The sequence below is a fragment of the Denticeps clupeoides genome, chromosome 10 (assembly GCF_900700375.1).
Source record: "Denticeps clupeoides chromosome 10, fDenClu1.1, whole genome shotgun sequence".
NCBI classification, from domain to species: Eukaryota; Metazoa; Chordata; class Actinopteri; order Clupeiformes; family Denticipitidae; genus Denticeps; species Denticeps clupeoides.
Window position 1 is genome coordinate 21,610,001 of NC_041716.1, and position 19,721 is coordinate 21,629,721.

The 19,721-nt window shown below is 41.6% G+C and overlaps 1 protein-coding gene across 3 annotated transcripts in view; it reads left to right on the forward strand.

Annotated features, from left to right (window-relative positions):
- Positions 1-19,721, forward strand: part of plxna2 (plexin A2) — a 154,872-nt gene that overhangs the window by 73,293 nt on the left and 61,858 nt on the right. For all 3 annotated transcript variants that reach the window (XM_028992514.1, XM_028992513.1, XM_028992511.1), the window contains exon 5: positions 17,060-17,160. In XM_028992514.1, the coding sequence (XP_028848347.1) occupies positions 17,060-17,160 (101 nt within the window). The remainder of the gene's footprint in view (positions 1-17,059; positions 17,161-19,721) is intronic.

The following is a 19,721-nucleotide window of genomic DNA, read 5'->3' on the forward strand; positions in this document are numbered from 1 at the left end:
AGCCCTGTGGCCCCATAGGGGCCAGCTGTTCTCACCGTAGAAAAAGGGGAACAGTGCCAGAGAGAGAGGACTTGGACCATTAACATCTCTTCACCAGTCAGTGTGTGACCTACTCTGACAAGGACAATAACTGACTTAATGTTCTAGTGTTCTTGTGACCTGTTTATGCTTTTTTGGGGGCATTAAGCAAGTTGCTACAGTTTCTACATTTTTTTTTTTTTTGTATTGTACAAAAAAATCTATACAAAAACATTAACATTCAAAAGTTTGGGTCACTTTTGTCCATAAAAATATCATCAAATTGATCAAAAAGTTGCCAGATGTTGTAAAAAAGCTCAACACCTCGATTCAGCATAAAACAGTTAAGATTCTCCCATTGGATAGCTACCGCATGGATGAATATGTTCTATCCTCCTGAGTCCTGGAAGAAAAAATGTTTTGGTATTTAGATTTTTTTTAGACAAGTTAAGTGCTGTGAACAAAAGAAACATGTTGCAACACTTGTTTTTCAATATGTCCTATGTTTTTACCATATGTCCTCTGCAGTTTTAAATCACAGTTCATCATAGATTCATATAATGGTGTCATATGGACAATTTATATAATTAAAACATTTAAAAATTGCTAAATTCAGGAATCTTATTTAAACATGGAAAAAGCTTGTACTTAGCAATTGAACTTTTGTTTTCTAATGCAGATCATGTAAAATGTGAAATGGTAATTCATACCTCCAGAAAGCATAACAAGGTAATAGTAAGGCCTTTTGGCAAACGGTTTTTAAAAATTTGAAATAATTGTTTAAAACCATAAGGGATCTGAGTTAGGAGTGAAATGCCAGAAAACATTTTTTTCCTTTGGCAATGCACAGAAACACATTGCATTTGATGCATTTCACATAGGGCTGCACGATTTGGGGAAAAAGACATGTTGCGATTGAGATGAATATTGCAATGTGCGATTGCGATATGATAAAGGACACTTGCTTGTATATCAATGAAAAGTCGCATACAAATTACTAATAGTGAAATGTTTAATTTCAAAGTGAAACATACAAACTACTTATAACAACCTGAAATGCCCAGTGCTTTCAAAATACAATATTCTAATAAATTAAATAATCACAAAAAAGTCTTTACTTTAAAAAACATTACTGTCGAACGACAAACCCTGGTAAGGCTAAACAACTGTTTTGATTATATTTGGCCATTATAAAATCCCGTATTATAGTTCTTACGTTTAACCAAAACGTTGTTTGGAGGCTGACTTGAACACAGGGATGCATAGCTTTGCTAGCTTAGCTAAGGTTAAGATTTGTAAAGTGAGGTGAATTTCTTTAGGAAACCTTCAAAGTTTGAGAAAAGTTAACTAAACAGCTAAGAACCGTCTAAATAGTTAATGCCTACGTTTAGCCAAAACGTTGTTTGGAGGCTTACTTGAACACAGGAATGCATAGCTTCGCTAGCTTAGCCTATCTTAGCTAAGGTTAAGACTTTTATAATGGCCAATATATATATATCAAAACAATTGTCCAGCCTTACCTATGAAATGTAATCCCCCAGGATCTGGTTTGGAGCGTACAGTGGTTTGTACAGCCCCAAGCAGCACAATAGTGAGGCATTTTTATGCACTTCGCTCCATAGACATGTATATGCTTCACGCCACAGCAGAGCCTATCGCAATATGGCGGCGACTTTGACGTACGATGCAGTGCGTCATGCGGCGTCTAACCATATGTCTCCGAATCGAAAGTCATGTGACCAAATACGTCACATTCAACTGAAGTGAGACTTCAGTCAGCTCGCAAACTTTGAGAGAATGGATCGGATATGTTGCCGATCCAATCCATGTACTAATCATTTAAATCGCAGCTTTTTGCGTTCATGTAATCGCACAGACTGACATCGCGATTACGATTGCGATTAGATTAATTGTGCAGCACTAATTTCACATAGGTTTTGCCATTACATCCACCTCTCCAGCACCGTGATGCATGGGCTGCCTCCACCATCTTGGGCATATGGACAGCCCCATATTTTTTCATACTGTGGCCCCATCAGTGGGCTGTGGCTCCACACTTCGCCTCCTCTTAGGGGGAGTGTACTCATCATTAGTGCTGACATCACTGACCACCTCATCAAACTCTTGACCTCGTCCCCACTGGGCTTGGGCAATAAGATCTTCAGCTAGGAGCAATCTGAACTCAAAATACTGCAGCCTATCCTGCTCCAGTCTCCCACTCATCTCATGATCTACCCTGTACTCAATCCAGCTGTTAGTGGCAGCCAGATCAAAGAAATGCAGAATGGTACGGACAGTCCATTTTCTTGTACGGCTAGACATTGGGTAGAAGCTGATCATTCGGTCACACAGATCAACTCTGCCCATGTTAGTGTTGTACTCAGTCACAACAGCAGGTCGAGATAAATTAAAATGCCGCTTCTCTTTGGAAGACCATCTCATGCAGTTGTCCTGGGGCTCTATTCCATGGACAGTGGAGGCCAAGAGGACTGCTTTATTGTCCTGACACTTAATCACTGCAATCTTTGATGGCTTTCTGACAACCATCTCAGATGCACCTCTTCCTTTTTTTTCAAAAGTGTTATCATTTGACATCTTTAACTGTTTTGGGAGTCTGTTTTTCGTGATGGTCCCTGTTCCCTGGAGACCACTAGCTTTCAGTGCATTTAGCAGTTTGACAGAAGTGAAAAATCTGTCAAAGTATAGGTGTGTTCCTCGTGGAAGAGTCTGTGCCATCCGAATGACAGCATTCCCTCCGATTCCCAGGTGATGGTCAGTGAACGTGTTCTTGCCCTTATAAACCTCAAAGTCCAGCACCAGACCACTTGGACTGGCAAGCACAAAGGCTTGCACAATCCTTTCAACCTTACTCATCCCCTGGCTTTCTGTTTTGTGAACAATGGTAATAATGAGAGTTATTAAGTCCTGCTGTCCTCTCCAGAGGACACTGAATACAAGTTGTGTTTTCGAAGGGTTAAATTCATGTTTGAAATCTTATTAAAATTAAGTTAAGACTATCATAATAATCATGATTTTTGACAGCACAGACATATTTTCTATGAAATAATTAGCACTTACCTCCCCTAGTGCCGTAAAATGTGGCTGATGCAATGCCGGGAATTTTGAAAAGGCAGTACATGTGCTCAGTAAGCCCCTCCCCCTTTCTTGTGACATCATTAGAAAGCCCAGGATCTCTCCTAGGCAGTACAGTAGGACTGGATTAGGTTAGTCAAATGCCATTTAAACCAAAATGACCAAAATCATCAAAAATGATGTGTTGGGATTCAGGAGGCTATGTGCCAACAACCTGAAGAGATGATTTTTTTTTTTTAAGATGTTGGAAGACACATCCTGTGGTCATGTTTCAGAAGGATCACATTTTTAGCAATCAAAGAAAACATGTAAAGAGATTACTGAAACTTCTAAAATGGGGCTAAGAAATGTCCAACACATTATTAAATGTGTATGTATAGTGGATGGATAGGGCTTCAATTTGTCAGGGGCATAAAGACTGGACTTTGTAGCAATTCTGCCATTATACCTAAATTGTACCATATGAACTGGGGTTGCTGCAGTTGGTATGATGTATGAATCTACTGAATCACCAAGTTAGTTTATCTCACAGTTTTTCCATGATGGCATGACATATTCTACAAAAGACCAACATCTACTGTGCAGAGGCGACTCTGTTCTCAATTCTACCTATAAAAACCACAGGACAGTCGATTGACTGGAACTTTTAACAAAATATCCTTAATCACCTGTGAACAGATGCTTTTGTTACGTAAACAAGGTGGGGCCATGCTGAGCTACTTCAAGGACACTTGTGTTTCACTTTGATATTAACACACATTGGTTTTTTCCTTTGTTGAAGAGATTTATTGATAAAATAGTACAAAATAAAATAAACAACAAACCAATCATTTGTACAAATATTTACAAATAATAATAAAAAGTGAGTGAGCACATTTCAGCAATAACTCACAATCTTGGCACTGCCATGGCATCTCCCGTCTGCATTTACCACATGTGTATCTGTAGCAGTGAACACATCGCACAGTGGCACGATTGTTCTTGCACTGGTGTTTGACCTGGCACATGGCTCTTTTTCCAGGGCTAGGTGTGGAGGGTTGTGTCTGAAGCAATTATTCACCTCAGCAGATTGACATGTAGAATACCCAAGGCCTCCCAAGCTGTTATGAGCAGTGCAGTGTTATTCCATTGGTAATTCACCTTTTACTTTTTTTGCTCACTTTTGCTCATGTAGTGAAGCCACAACTTGTGAGAACCATTCTGTGATGGCCTGGTGTGGCACCATTCCAGCCACAGCAGTCTGTGAAGGGCATGTGTATGTAGATCAGTCTTTGATTGATTGAATATAATTCCTGAGGCCACTGTGGGACAGTCAATTCCACTGATATCTCCTGCACTCTTCTAATCATGGCCCAAGTGTCCAGGCTGACAGCTTCACTTGATATTGACACCTGGACAAATAAGGATAAATTCTTTTGTCGATACCAGTGTCTGTTGTTATTGATGAAGCCATTTGCTTTTTGAGAGCCATCTGCTTCTCCACATGAGCTATTTTCCTTCTTGACCCTCATTTTGCCATAGTCTCCTTTTGCTTTTCTATTTGGATGCGGAGGTTATTTTGGCTTCAAAGTCATCTGAGGTCAAAGGTTAGCTCAAGTCTCTCGTTCAGTCTGACAAATGTTCTGAAGCATTTCGTGTTGGTGATGAGGCCCCTCATCCTGTTCAATTCACAAACAAAAGTACCTAATTTGCATTAATCCCAGATTAGTGTTAATCCCCCACTGGCCAATTCTCACCTCATTATTTCATAGTGCACAACCTGTCATCCTCCATTAACTCATTAATTAATGTTACAAACCACATTATCTCACCCTACCAAGTCACTGTTGATGAAGCTGAAACTGCCGTCTCCAAGGTGAACATCACCTGCCCCCACCGCTACCCACCTGACCTCCTGATGTGTTCAGAGATACATTGTCATAGGTGGTGACATTTGGTCCATCATGTCCTGTCCTGTCTCTCACCCCTGAATTTAGGATCTAGAGAGAGACAGGCTCATTTCTTGGCAGGTGTCTCCACTGGGAGCTGTTCTGGACGGACATTGCTCACTCCCCCGCTGTAAATTATACCCTACAGCCACAATTTTTAGTTGGTTCTGCAAAGTATTTGACATGATGTGGTTTGTTGTACATCACTGGTGTGCATCAGTAGGCCAGTTCATTAGTTTATTTGTGCAAAAAACCCTTCAGCAATTTAATATCATGGTCGCATTCACACTTGCCATCACTTTGTCCCTGGAATCAGGCACCTCACCTCACCCATGTACGCTGTGACAGGATAATCACAAATGCAATTAAAATGTTCTGGAGTGTCAGCAGTCATTGTAGCTGTCACTGGGTGACTGCATAATGTTGCAGCCTTTGTGCGTTTATTGATACCTTATAGAAACCATTGGCTTCCACCACAGGACTAATAGTGGTGCTTTGCTCTCCTAATTGCAGGCTTTAATTGCAATAATGACTTGCAAGCCTAATTAAACAAAAAAAAAAGAGTCTTGGGAAGAAGTGACTACCAGTTCAGGGATTCTGCTGGAGTTCTGTCAGGGAAGTGATGGCGTTCAGAGAATGCCAGCATGCTATCATTACTGCTTGTGGTCTAATTGGTGGAGACAGCAGTGTCGAGCTGTCTCGACTCGTTCTTTCGCTCTCTTTTTCAGCTCACAGACAGTTATGTGCTTAGAGTCAGCAAGGTGACATCTGCATAATGAATGCACTCATGCATCAGAAAGGGGGAAAACAACAACTTCTGCGCTATAAAAATATCCCCGGGCCCATTTGCTTATTGGTCATTTTTGTGAACACGATGCAGTAGCTTTGAAAATGGTTGGCTTTTGCGTAAAAATATAAGGTGAATTGCTAACTTTGTGGGATTTAATGCAAAAAATAAAAAGTAATTGCCAGAAAGCGTGAGAGACTGTTTGTTCAAGTTCAAGTTCAGCTTTATTGTGATTTGAGCTACTTACATTTTAGACAGTGCACAGTGAAACGAAACATTTCTACAGAACCAGGTGCAGCATGTAACTTTAAAACAAGGTTAAATAAACCTTACACGTGTGACATCAACAAACTGAGCTACATAAATTGCAAGATTTAATTTTCAAACAAAATACGTAGGCAACAAAGAAAACAGACAGTGCTTAAAACCAGTGAAATGAATAATGAAGGTGGTAAGTAGAAAAATAATGAAAATGGCTCGTTCCCTGACCAGCTAACCTGCTTAAATGAAATATCCTTTAATGTCAGGTGAATCTGTCATCGTAGTTCAGCATGCTGTGTCTGCAGCTTTTTTTCTTTTTTTTCTTCACCTTATTGTCATACCAATTTGGCACCAGTGGTCTCTCCAAGGTGTTCATTATTTTTTAAAGACTGTACTTCCCCAACACCGAAATAACAAAACTACTGTCACCACAGTCAAAGAGCTGCCTGTCAATTTTCCCGACCCCGCTGCTTCAACAACCAGTGATTGAGCCTGTCCTGTTGGTTGCGGTGTCGAGGATAACCCCGCCCCCACAGAGTCGGGGTGTTCGCCAACCAGCTTGTGGATTTTGGCAGGCTGGCAGCAGTTTTGGCCCCACAGCCGGTGAGCCGAGTGCCAGGGCTGCATATGTTGATTGTCTGTGCCACCAATGGCCCAGATGCACTAGAGATCAGGCTGTGCAGTGAGAGCTGATTGCGTTCTCTGTGGGTGACAGGCTGTGGACTCAGACCATACTACATATGCAGGAAGAACGGCCCCATCTCCTGCTCTCCAAGAATGGGTGCAACTGCTACCCACTATCATCAGGTCAACATGTTTGAAGTCCATTTGATCTGGAATATCAAGCTCCACTGAGTTTGATGCAGCAGCACATGACAGTGCCATTTGACATCCATTGATATGTTAATATGATGGATATGGCCCTTTTAAAAATCTGAAAGCGGGTCGTCCAGACCTCCCTGGATTGCAGGTTATTGACAGCCACCTATTTTTACTCAAAGTAAATCAACTCCATTTGTGTAGCATGGTGAGGCAGCGGTAATAATAATGGTGTCATGAAGTCATGATGGCACATTTCTGCACTCAAAGCAGCCAGAGATGAGGCTTAGGCACAAAAAAGAAAGGATGAGTACAGTGACAAGTGTACCATATTCCAGGGTAATATAAGTATGGGAAATATGAGGTTCAATAAAAAGATAAGCCCTCTCCACCTGACTGCACTGCACTGCATTTTTGAGCAATATCAGACTGCTATTGAACTGTTTGCTCTGCACTCGACTTGCAGATATTGTTTACAGACAGGATCAGATGAGGGAAGTAACTGATAGAGCAATAAATGTGTCAGAAGCTGATCTGAATTCTAAATTTCAGTGGGTGCCTGTCTCCAGAGTGCATGAAATGAAGGTTTTGTTTTTGTGGTGCTCAATAAAGCTCAGCTCATGGGCCAATCTCATGTATGACCTCTGGATGTACATCTTCCCAACCAGCCTGTCTGTCTTCCTCCCTTCTTCTCTGTGCTTTGGGGGTGTCAGTGGATGTCACAAATTATCTTTAATACTTGCACTCAGATGTCAATGTGACATTAGTGTGCACTGTCTTTTTTTACAGATGGGGAAAGAAAGCAGTCCCATATGGAGATAGTTTAGTTTAAAAATTCACAAATACATGTAACTAGATTCATAAATATATTTCATGATTTACAGATAAATGTAACAAGATTCAGAAATATATTTCATGACTTACAAATAAATGTAACACCGTTGCATGCATTGTTGGACTTGTGATTCACAAATGTCAGTGTGGTTACATTTATTCACAAACCTATCAACCTGCATTTACAAATCACTGTATATATTTGTGAATACACTTACATTTATTTTTGGATTTTTAAGCTTCTATGATGGCGCTCGGTTCGCAACTGCCAGGTAGCCAATCAAATGTCTCCATTATTTATAGCCAATCACATCAACTGATATTCTAGAGTATGATGTCAACTGCTCTACTTTCGTGCATTGTTGTGGTGTCTTGGTAGAAATTGGGACAAAAGTAATCAATATAACGCAAACCTCACAGCGTTTTGTTGTGGTAGTAACTGTTATTCTGCTGAATTAAAATGAAAGTTTCCCTGCTTGCTCGTGTCAAGTGCTGTTCGTTGGTCACATGTCAACACAGACAGCCTGGTGTCTGGACAAACCCTGTATACAAGAATACGATCTGAAATTCTCTGAAGTTCAAGTGCAGTTGCCCATCACCAGACTATTTTATCCCCAGTTGAATCTTTGTTTTTTCTTTCCTTCAACATTTAGACCCTGTCAGGAACATTGTATAACAAACAGCATTAATTAAAACTGGACTTAATTGAAAGTTTTGTCTCGTTTCATTTGATGATTATCAGCTGCCAAAATACACAAACAAGTGCATGCGCAGGTCACCAGTAGATCAGTGACAACTGGTTGATCATTTTTCCTGAATAATGCATGACTACATTCAGCTTGTGAAAATACTCATAGTCCAGTTGTATATAGACACGACTACGCACAATGTAACCGCACTGATATTTGTGAATCACATAAATTTTTTGAGTTGAGAAGCTGTGTTACATATATCAATATTTGTTAATCTTGTTACATTTATCAACTCATGAAATATAGTTACATTTATTTGTGAATTTTGAAATTGAACTATCACCATTGTCCCTAGTGTGTAAAAGAAAGCAGGACAAAGTGCACATGCAATCTTAAACCTCGCCTTTGAAATAAACGTCTGAGTCATTATGTATTTTAACTCTGTAAATGGGAAGAATATGACATTAAAAGCTTGTTGCAGCTCCTCCCCCCTCCCTCCCTTCTCTAACCCAGACAGACAGGCTCTCCTGTCGGAGGAACAGAAATAAACAAGATCCGTCTGTCCTCTCTCTCTGTAGAATGTGATGTGATGCTAGAGGTATACACAGCTTAGACATCCTTTTGGAGGAAAAAAATGACAGTCCTGATATGATGACTAAAACCTGGAGATTGTCTTGGAGAAGAAGAAAGGCCTCAGGTGTGTGTGTGTGTGTGGCGATGTGATTGTGTCTCAACCGTGAAGTTGCCTCCCCGCAGAAGAAGGTTGGCTTGTTTCTGAGGCGACTGCGGCAAGAAACCACCTGAGCCTGGTTCACTCCCTGCAGCTTTGCGTTACAAATTCTGCCCCCCATCGAAACGTCACCAAAGCAGTGGGGTGCCAAAGCAACCATATGTATCTGTTCTGCTCTCCAAGGAGGGGGAGAATACAAACAAGGAAATAGACAAAAACACACACACAGCAAAAACAACAACAACATTTCTTATATAGCCCAAAATCACATACAGTATGTCTCAATGGGCTTGGACAGGCCCTACAGTTGACACCCCCCACACTTGACCCTTCTGCACACAAGGAAAAACTCCACACAAAAAAAGTCTAGGAGAGAAAGAAACCTTGGGAAGGAGTGATACAGAGAGGGACCCCCTTCCAGGGTAGAGTGAGCCTGCAAGTGATGTCATTGCAGGGTTTGTGATTGTCCAATAAGAAAAGTCCAAATGTAGTCCAGTGTCATGGTGGCATTGAACGACTGATGCTGAAATATGTAGTTATAGTGGTGTATTGGTGCTACAGTGGCCTAACAAGGACAGCCTAACAACCCGAACACTGTCTATGCTTAACAGGGGGACTGTGTGATAAAGTGGACTTAATAATTGACACTGTGTCTGGGACTTTAACAGAAGGCCAGAGAAAACTGATGTATTCTCAGTTTAGATTTAAACACTGAGACTGAGTCTGAGTCCTGGACACTGACCGGCAAGCTGTTACACAACTGCGGAGCTCTATAAGAGAAGGATCTGCTGTGACCTTCTGTACTTTGGGTACCAGTAGTGACCCCGCATCCGTCGTTCACTAGTTCTAGTTATAACTCTGGCTGCAGCATTCTGAACTATCTAGAGTTTACTCATGCACCTACTAGAATATTCAGACAATAATGCGTTGCAGTAATCTATTCTTGATGCATTTATTACATGGACCAACGTTTCTGCATCGTGCATTGAGATGATATTTCTTATTTTTGCAATATTTCTAAGGTGAAAGAATGCTATCCTAGTAAAATTATCTACATGTGAATCACAGCAAATCATGCCATACTCAAAGCAACATGCAGTATTCACACTATGAATGGAAGCACACACTTATTTAAGCCTGTAGGCCAGGGATCTACCATGGGCCAGAAAGACCCTGATGTCTGTCAGTGTCCTCTAAATCAATACATTGTCCCTGTCCCCAAAACGCATAACCGGAGGATCATGAACTCCTCCGTGCGCGAGAGCTGCCCTCAGCAGCTGCTTATTTTCTCTGAAACCAGGCTGCAGACACTGCTGTTGGTGGATTTTGGAAAATCACTTCTGTTCTGGTGCAGATTGGTTGAGCTGAATTAATGAAGATGAGGGGCTTTTGCTCAGAGCCTGAGCTCACCTTCTGTGCTTTTGTTCGTAACAGGAGTTCGAAGTAATGGGATTAAAACTCAGTCCCTTCCGTTATTGTGTGAAAACAGCAGCACGCGGCTGCTTATTGCCCTCGGCAGAAATCCATACCCCTCCCTTGCGCGATTGATTTTCAGAAAGTCAGACACCAATCAGCAGACACACTTCCCTTGTGGGTGCAGTGTTTCATTTTTTTGTTTAATGCTCATGATGCACCAGTTAGAGGTGGACTTCACAGCCACTATCAAGTAAAAAAAAAAGGATTACAATGCCCATCAGAATCCAAGTTATTGACTGAGTGTTTTTTTCAAGGTCCCAGGCCTACCAGATTCTTCACAGCCCACCTGAGACAAGGGCTCGGTTTTACTTTGCTTTTGGGACTGGCATAGGCCCTGGTATTGATCTCCTCCCAGCCATTAGATCATTCTGAAACACTGGAGAATGGGCACTGTAGTGTGGATCATAAAGAAGAGTCATCATGTGCGCAGTACATTAGGCTTGTGCTTCTACGTGATTTGGGTATGAATCGCTGTCACAGAATGCTCTGTACCTACTGCTGGTCTTCAGATTGTACACCAGCATTGCTCCCTCCGCCCCCAAGAAAAGGATTACGTTCATACATAATTAATATACTCCTATCGCTATTGACTGGCTGGATCTCTCGGGTCGATTCCTTTTTTTTTCATTATTATTTTTCCCCGTTTCATGCTTTGTCTTCTGCCAGGACTTCGTTCTCCATTTCTGCTTCCCGTGGATATTTTAGTGGCCGCAGTTTTTTCATGAGAGGCTTCGGGCACCAGTAACCTTGAGAGTTTTTTGTTTTTTTCATACAAAGAACCAGTTCCATTTATGGACAGAAGCAGGTGCTAGTGTGTCCACCTGTTTGCCAAGGCGCCATGCCAAGAATTTGCTACTTAGCTGGATGTTCATGACTTTAATACACATAAAAATCCTACTAGTATTAGATTTTTTACCTGGCCTTTTTTCCAGACATACAGTGCCAATAGCACGTGAAGGGGTGTGAATACTTACTACTACTTAGATCTCTTAATACACCTTATTCCATTATTACATTCTTGGAAGCAGCAGATCATCTTCACTGGAGACGGCCAGATAATCAGTCAACAGGACTCTTGGCAATGGCGTGTCTCGGTGTCACAGTCGAGCTAAAATCGGCTCAGGTCGAAAAATTAGCTCAGGTCAAATCTGATAACTAAACACAAGTAATAAGGAGAAGGAGTGTCTTGTTCATGCAGGCTTTATAATAAAGGCATACAGACAAGATTAAAATTTGAACTATCTGCTGTTGTCCTGGCATGATCTCATTTGCTGTTTATTTTTCCTCATTTGTCTTTCAGTTGTGACCCACTGATCCTCTGATATTATCTCTATCTGTAATGATTGATCTGAGAGCTGCTCCTTTTAAAGGCTGTGGTTCTATCAGAGACATCAGTACAAGTGGCTTTTGAATTAATCATTGCAGTGGGTCAGACTCAGAAGAGCATCCTGTGCAGGATGTGTATTGTTTTGTGCAGTACGGCACTGGTCTTATTTTTAGTATGTGGTGTGGTATGCTTCTGTATTTAATTCAGAATTTTTGTTCAGTGTGTTGCTGTAGTGTGGTTTGTGATAGTGTTGTGTTATGTCTTGCGTTACGGTCGCTTCTGAATTCTGTTTCACCTGGGTTATATTGTTTTATGCTGTGTATTGTGGTCTGTGCTGCGTGGGCAATCTGTTGTGTGGTGGCAGGGTCCCTGTGGAGATTTGTGGATTTTTGTTTCAAAAATCCACAAATAAATGTAAGTGTATTTACAAATATATATGGTGATTTGTAAATGCAGGTTTATGGGTTTGTGAATAAATGTAATTGTACTGATATTTGTGAATCACAAATATTTGTGATTTATTTTTTTGAGTTGAGAAATGCATTTGTGCAAGCAGCAGGTGTACCTCACAAATGGAGGGCACCCTTCCTCCACGCAAGAGGGCAATAAACCGCATGCACTCACCCATCCATGTTGCCACCCTGGGCAACGGCCCACATCACCCATATCACCCATGCCACTTGAAATAACTCACAAACAGTACTGTAAAAAGCGTGGTGGGGTGAGAGAACAAAGTGTAAAAAAACTCCTTCTCCCTGCACACAAAAGCACTGTATTCAACTTGATGTTACCTGGCAGAAAGAGGCATGGCACAATAGAGATTAAAAAATGAACAGTTTCTAATTTATTAACACCAGTAAATTATTATTGCAATTACATGTGAATATTGTATGTAAAAAGGTACCAAGGTTACAGAGAAATCAAAAATGAGAAGAAAGAGGTAAATGGAGAGAGAAAGAGGCAGAGCCATGAGAAAAAATGAGATGATAGAGCAGACTCAAAAATCGGAAAATCCGGTCTCGATGGAAAGGCAGCTGGGAAAGAAAAGTCCCTTCCCCACATGTGAACAGACCTTTATACCCCTGGCCTACAGGAAGTTGTCACAGACCACTTTCTGATGTCTAATGTTTTTGATGTCATGCCCCCGGGGCCTCCCATCTGGGGAAGACAAAGAGAGTGGGCGGTCCTGACGGCCGACACCTCACACATTTGGCTCCGGGGCCTCACGTCTGGGCAAGACAAAGAGGGTAGGCGGTCCCGACGGCCGACACCTCACACGTTTGGCTCGGGGGATGCAAATGTTGCACTGCCGTCCGACAAAAGACATGTAAAACGGAGGTGTTGAATCTTCATGCACAACAAAGGCACAGGAATGTCACATTTCTTCTTACAGACGGCCGCTATGCAAAACAAAAGCGTAGAAAGGCCATGGTCCTGCAACGGCCCATCTTACAGTACAAACCGAAAATATGTGTCTGGTAACATTGACAAAGGCTAATAAAAATAACAGAAATTTGGAAGGGATATGAATATATCAAATAATAATATATTACTTTAGATAAAATACAATTGATAATGTGCATCTGGCCCTTGGACAACTGTAGTTAATGACCCCAATGCAGGGTCTTAAACTTCATGAAAGTGGCCTTAAACCTGCAGCTACCCTGGATCTTTATACTTTCTATTTCTGTGTCTAGTCTAGTAAATGCTAGTTTTTACTGATTGATAAAGAATATGCAGTGTGAGAGCTGTGTGTGTGTGTGTGTGTGTGTGTGTGTGTGTGATCGATGTATCTTGGTGCAGGCCAGTGACGTGCTTCTCATTAATAATGAATGTGTGTGTGTGTGTGTGTGTGTGTGTTGGAGGTTGTGGGAGCCACTCCCAGCAGGGCCAGTTGTTTACCATGATCTCCAGGATATGGTGGGAGGGAGGCAGGGTTCGGAGGCTCGCCAGTTGCCGCGGTAACAACTCTTTGCTTTAGTTCTGCTGACTGTGATGCAGGGTCTGCTTCACACATCTGGCTCCTGAGGAGATGAGCAGGACAGTGGAGCAGAAAAGCAGAACCTTTCTTTCTTTAAATCATCATGTCTTTAATGTAATTAAATTAATGTCTTAAAATTAATAAAATAAGACTTGTAGCTACAGCATTTTAGATTTACCTACTTTTGTATTTTATAAATTTTTTATATTTTATTCTTTCTTAATAAATAAGTAACTATAAAAATGATCTGAGATATTTCATTCTATTGTTGAATGAAGGGCAGTGGAAGTCCTTGCAGCTTTGTGCACATGTACTTCAGTGGACGATTCTCCTTTTCTAATTTTCTAAATGCCAGAGTCTGCAGGTGACCACTAGATTAAATTTAACTTTATCAGCTGCCAAGCATGTAGAATGTGTGTGTGTGTGTGTGTGTGTGTGTGATTACACTTACACTGTACAGAGGTGTCACTGTGGATTATTGCAGCTCTATGTCGTCTTTCATCCTCTCTGTCCTTTTCTGCCAGTGTTTTGTTCTACCTCCTCTGACACCCTTAAAGCAGACTCCACTGACCTATCACACACACACGTGCACACACACACACACACACACACACACACACACACACACACACACATAGATCGTTCAGTCCTCTGGACAACAGGCTGGATTGTTCAGACCTGCTGTATTGAATGACTGCAACATATGCTGAGCAGCTGCTGCTATACTTCCCCACAATACCCTCCTTTCTACTTTACGATCCCCTCTGTTGACATTCTCTGAGTGATTTGCTGTCTTATAAAACCATTATCTTTCCTGTGTTAATTCTGTGATGCAGAATTCAGACTGGAGCCACGCTGTCTTTTTATGAGATATTATTGTTATTAATATTCTTCTCTTGACATGAAAAATGAACCCTAGAGTGTAATTGTTTGAATTTCTTGTGGATTTCCATCTGTGTAACTCCCGGTGAGTGTGTTTGCCGTCAGGCCACTGCTACGCCGGCCTCATCATTCTGGACATTTTACCAGTCCCTCACAGATATCCTCGGGAGGTCCGCCTCAGACGGGACACTCGCTGGCATGGTGTTTGTGTCTGCATCATGACCATGGTGAACACACCAAACTGTTCTGTCCCTGCCCCAGCTGTTGTTGGGGGTCTGGGGTCAACAGGTGGACGGCAGCAGGGTTACTGGATCCCCAGCATCTAAATATGCAATATAAACATACTCTGCAGTACTCTGCAAATACATGATTCAGTTAGATCAGGAAAGATATCAGGATGGTAGTCTGTTAATCTGAATGTTGATAATATTACAAATGAGGCTGGGCTAGTGATTATCCTCCTTGTTTCTGGAGACTGTATTTTAGTTACTGTCAGGGTGAAAGCAAACATTTCTGATCCATTTTGCTCACGGGTTAATTTGAGATAATATTGCTCCAGATAATTATTATTTTGTTTTATAGTTTTATATGGTACAGCAGAGTAAACTAATGTCCTCTTAATGACATTAACAGATGATAGTCTGTTCTAAAGACTCTGGTGTGTGTGTGTGTGTCTGTGTGTGTGTGTGTGTGTGTCTGTGTGAGAGAGAGTGTGGCCTCTTGTGCTGCTTTTTAATGTATATGAAAATGTGCTGCATTGAATAATTAGAACACACAATCAATCAATCAATCAATCAATCAATCAATAAAATATATCTGAGATTCATGCGTTTCCATTTATAGACTCACATATCACATGCATCTGTGTGAATGTTGGTTTTATTGAATAAAGAAAGTACAGTCCATGCCTGATCTTTAGTTTACCTTAGAATGTATTTATGTTTTTAGAGGTGTGATAAATTTGTGTGTGTGTTAATGCTGTAATGTGAGATCATACACTCTGAGTGAAACTGAATAGACAACTATAATTCCTGTATGGTCTGTGCATTTAGATGACAGGTGTGAGTGGGTGTTTGTGTGTGTGAAGGCTTCCTTTGTCCATTTAGGTTTCTGTGCATGTGTCATTTTTTGTCTGGTTTGTGTTGCATTTACAGCTATCACGCCTATTCACTCAAAGCAGCATATTCACAGTAGGACATGTTCATTTGGCCAGGAAGAACATGGTATTGGAAAGCCATTAGCGCATTGTGCGCATTAGCGAATAAATAAAAAGAATAATGAAGTCAGCCATTAAGAGGAGATGTTGTCCATGGTGCTGATTTCCTTGGGGGAAGCAGACAGCAGAAGCACTACATTACCAGACGACAGTGGAGATGACACTAGCTGTTGTCACTAGCTTGGGTCACTGCATTACTCTGCTACACTGAATTAGAGACTGGATTTAGACTGGAGTAGCACTAGCCAAATAGAACTATCACAGATAATATCACAGAAAACATAGAAAAGATTTACTTGAACAGAAATTTCTGCTTTTTCCTTAACACAATTGCCCTCCAGCCTCTGGGTACACTCATCTAAAAATAAATGACATTTTAAGGGTCACAAGAGGTAATATTGGGTTAGTTTTTGTGTCTTCATGTCTAGACATGAATTTTAATGAAAGTGTGGACATGTCTTCAGAGGTTGCTGATGCTTTGGTTTTAAGGAGGGCTGACTATTAATATCTATACCTAGCATTTTCCACCCATTAATATAGCATTATGTTCCTTAATATGATCACTGGATCACTGTGTCCACAAGTGAAAGTCAAACTGTTTGGGTAACCTGCCCTTGATACTTCTTTACTCAAAGAATAAAGTCAATATTTTTTTTTCCTTCCTGCCTCAGAAATTAACCAGAGTGCCTCATACATACCTCAGACATGCGCATTACTCTGTCAAGATGTGACAAATGAATAACACCTCCTAGCCGACCTCATCTCAGCTCAGCAGTGAAACCAATTAACTATCTCCCTTTCAGGGAATTCAGGAAAATGGAAAGAAGGGCAGGAAATGTATTTGCATTCCTTTTTAAAGCCTGTCTGTGTCTGACCATGTTTACTGGTGGCCATAACATTTTTTGAACAAATAACATACAGCTCTGCGGTTTATCCTCTGGTTTCTTTCCCATGTGTGACCAATTTGCTGTCAAAACCTTAACCAGCAAGTGACCACGGTGTTTGTGTGTTGCAGGTGATGCAGGTTCCCATCGAGGCATGCAAGCAGTATACAACGTGCGGAGAGTGTCTGAGCTCCGGGGACCCCCACTGCGGCTGGTGTGTGCTCCACAATGTGTAAGTGTCTCCCATCACACACAAGGGCAGAGTGCATACTCGCTACCTGGTGGCTGTTTTGTGGAACTGCGGCTGCGGTGGCTACAGTGCTCAGAATTTTTTTTTTTTTTGAAAATGTGCGCTTCCTGTACATGTAATTTGTAAAATTTTGGGCAAAGTGAGTAAAAACTGGATTTACATCAGTTCCATTCACCTCCTTGGTTAGGGATCAGACAGTCTGGTGCATGTATGTACGTCAGCAGCGTGGCCTACAATCATCATTACTGTAATAGCAGCGGTCCAGGTAAAGTGCACAGTGATTTACATCATCACAAAAAAGGCAGGAATTGAGACAAATAATCTGCTGTCCATTAATAATTCTGTCTCTTCTCCATGTGGCGTTTGTGAAGTGAAAGTGAAGTGATTGTCATTGTGAAACACAGCAGCACAGCACATGGTGCACACAGTGAAATGTGTCGTCTGCATTTAACCCATCACCCTTGGTGAGCAGTGTGCCCGGGGAGCAGTGTGTGGGGATGATACTTTGCTCAGTGGCACCTTGGTGGATCAGGATTCAAACCGGCAACCTTCTGTTTATGGGGCCGCTTCCTTAACCGCTAGGCCACCACTGCCCCGCAAGGAAGTAAGAAAGGGCTCTGAGGTAGGATAGTGCTATACCATGTTTAGCTTTGTAGGCCAGCATCAGAATTTTGAATCTGATGTGGTGGTAGAGCTACTGGGAGCCAGTGGAGGGAGTGTAGCAGTGGTGTGGTGTGAGAGAATTTGGGAAGGTTGAAAACCATTTTGTTTTAGTTGTAGAAGCTGGATACAATACTAGGAACTGAATGAGTATCTGGTTGGCCTTTGTTGATAGATAACGGACTCTTTTGGTTAACTGTATCAAATGCAGAGAGGTCAAGGAGAATAAGAATAAGTTTAAGCTGTGATGCACTGTGGGTAAAGAGGGCTTCCTCTTCTTTCTTTGCCTTGTTTTTCCAATAATCCCAGGCTATTCCCACTTTCCCATGTGCTTGCTCTCCTTTATCCCAGTGTCCCAGTAGCCGCAGCTGTGTCCTCAAAGGGGGCACATTTACTCACATCAGTGTTGACCTGATGAAATGATCCTCCCCTCATTCCCCTCTCGTCGCCCACTTCTGCACTTCCTGAAACTCTTCCCCAGACTCTCAAGCTGCTCAGTGCCATGCATAAAAACACCACAGCTTTAATCACAACCTCTGTGTAGCAGCTGCCATTGAGCACGTTTGTGCGTGTGGGTTCTCTCTCTCCTGCCTACATTCACCACGTCACAATGGCAGTGAGGTGTTGAGAGAACTGGGTAATTATCGGTGTGGCACTACATTTTATGAGAGGAAGTGCCGTCTTTTCTTTTTCTTCCTTTTTATTTACCAGCAGCTGGCGCATGATGAGCAGAAGCGAGAAAAGAGAAAAAGAACCAGACTGGCCACACATAGCCATCAAAAGTTGAGTATGCTCAAAAGCTACGCATTCTGAAGCACACCTGTTCCCGGTGTGGTTAACCAGCATCCAGTTTCACCCTGGTCACCACAGAGTAACCCCCTCCCTAAATCCTCTCACCTGTCCCCATAAAGCATGAATGGGGCACAGCCCCCCAACCTCATTGGCAGCATTTTGTGGACGAGTGGCTTTGAGGTGGGATGGTGGCAACCGCTCACCTTTAATCACTCGCCCCTTAAACACTTTTTCCTGATTGGCTGGTTTGGTTCTTTTCTTTGTAGGAGCTGATGTCAGGGTGCATTAGACCAGACTGTCTCAGTCCTCTTTCAGGTGGAGACTAGATATCCTGCAGTGTCTTCAGTGTCTTCAGCGGTGCTTTCTGCTTCATTCAAAATCAAGAATCCAGTACAGGCTTTTCACAATTATTACATAATCCCTTTTTTTCAGCAGACCGAGATTATTTTTGCAGAATTATTGGAACTGTTTCTATTCTACTATTCTGTATTGCATTATAGTTGTGCCTGAACAATGTGTGACCCGAGCTCATTTAATTACTTTTTTTTCTTTGTGAAGCTGCTTGTATTACTGTGGCAAATTAGCTGCAGAGACAAAAACACCACAACATTGCTGTGGGTGCAGTTTGGTTTTAAATGAAATGAGAATGTGGGACAAGTCTACAAAACTAGCTATGTAGCCATCATCCCTCACAGTACACAAGATGCAGCACCGGTAACAGAACAAAAAATGACAATTAATCAAGAGCTAAATATGATGACAGTGACAGCTCTAACCCTAATAAAAGAAACCGATACCACTTACAGCAAAAGAGGGAGTGATATTCCATATCCATGTGCTGAAATCTCACACTACTTTAATTTATAATTGTTGTTATACCACATGGTAACGTGGAATTATGAGTTAAAATTATGACATCAATCCCTGGATTCCTCTCAGAATATTGGTCCACCAATGCCGAAACCAGTTTGTCAGATTAACAGTGTCTGCCATCACAGATGAAAGAAAATGTTCATGTTATTTGATGTGAACAAGCATATTGACTAAAGAAAGTTGCTCATTTATGTCTCATTAAGTGAAATCAGTGCATA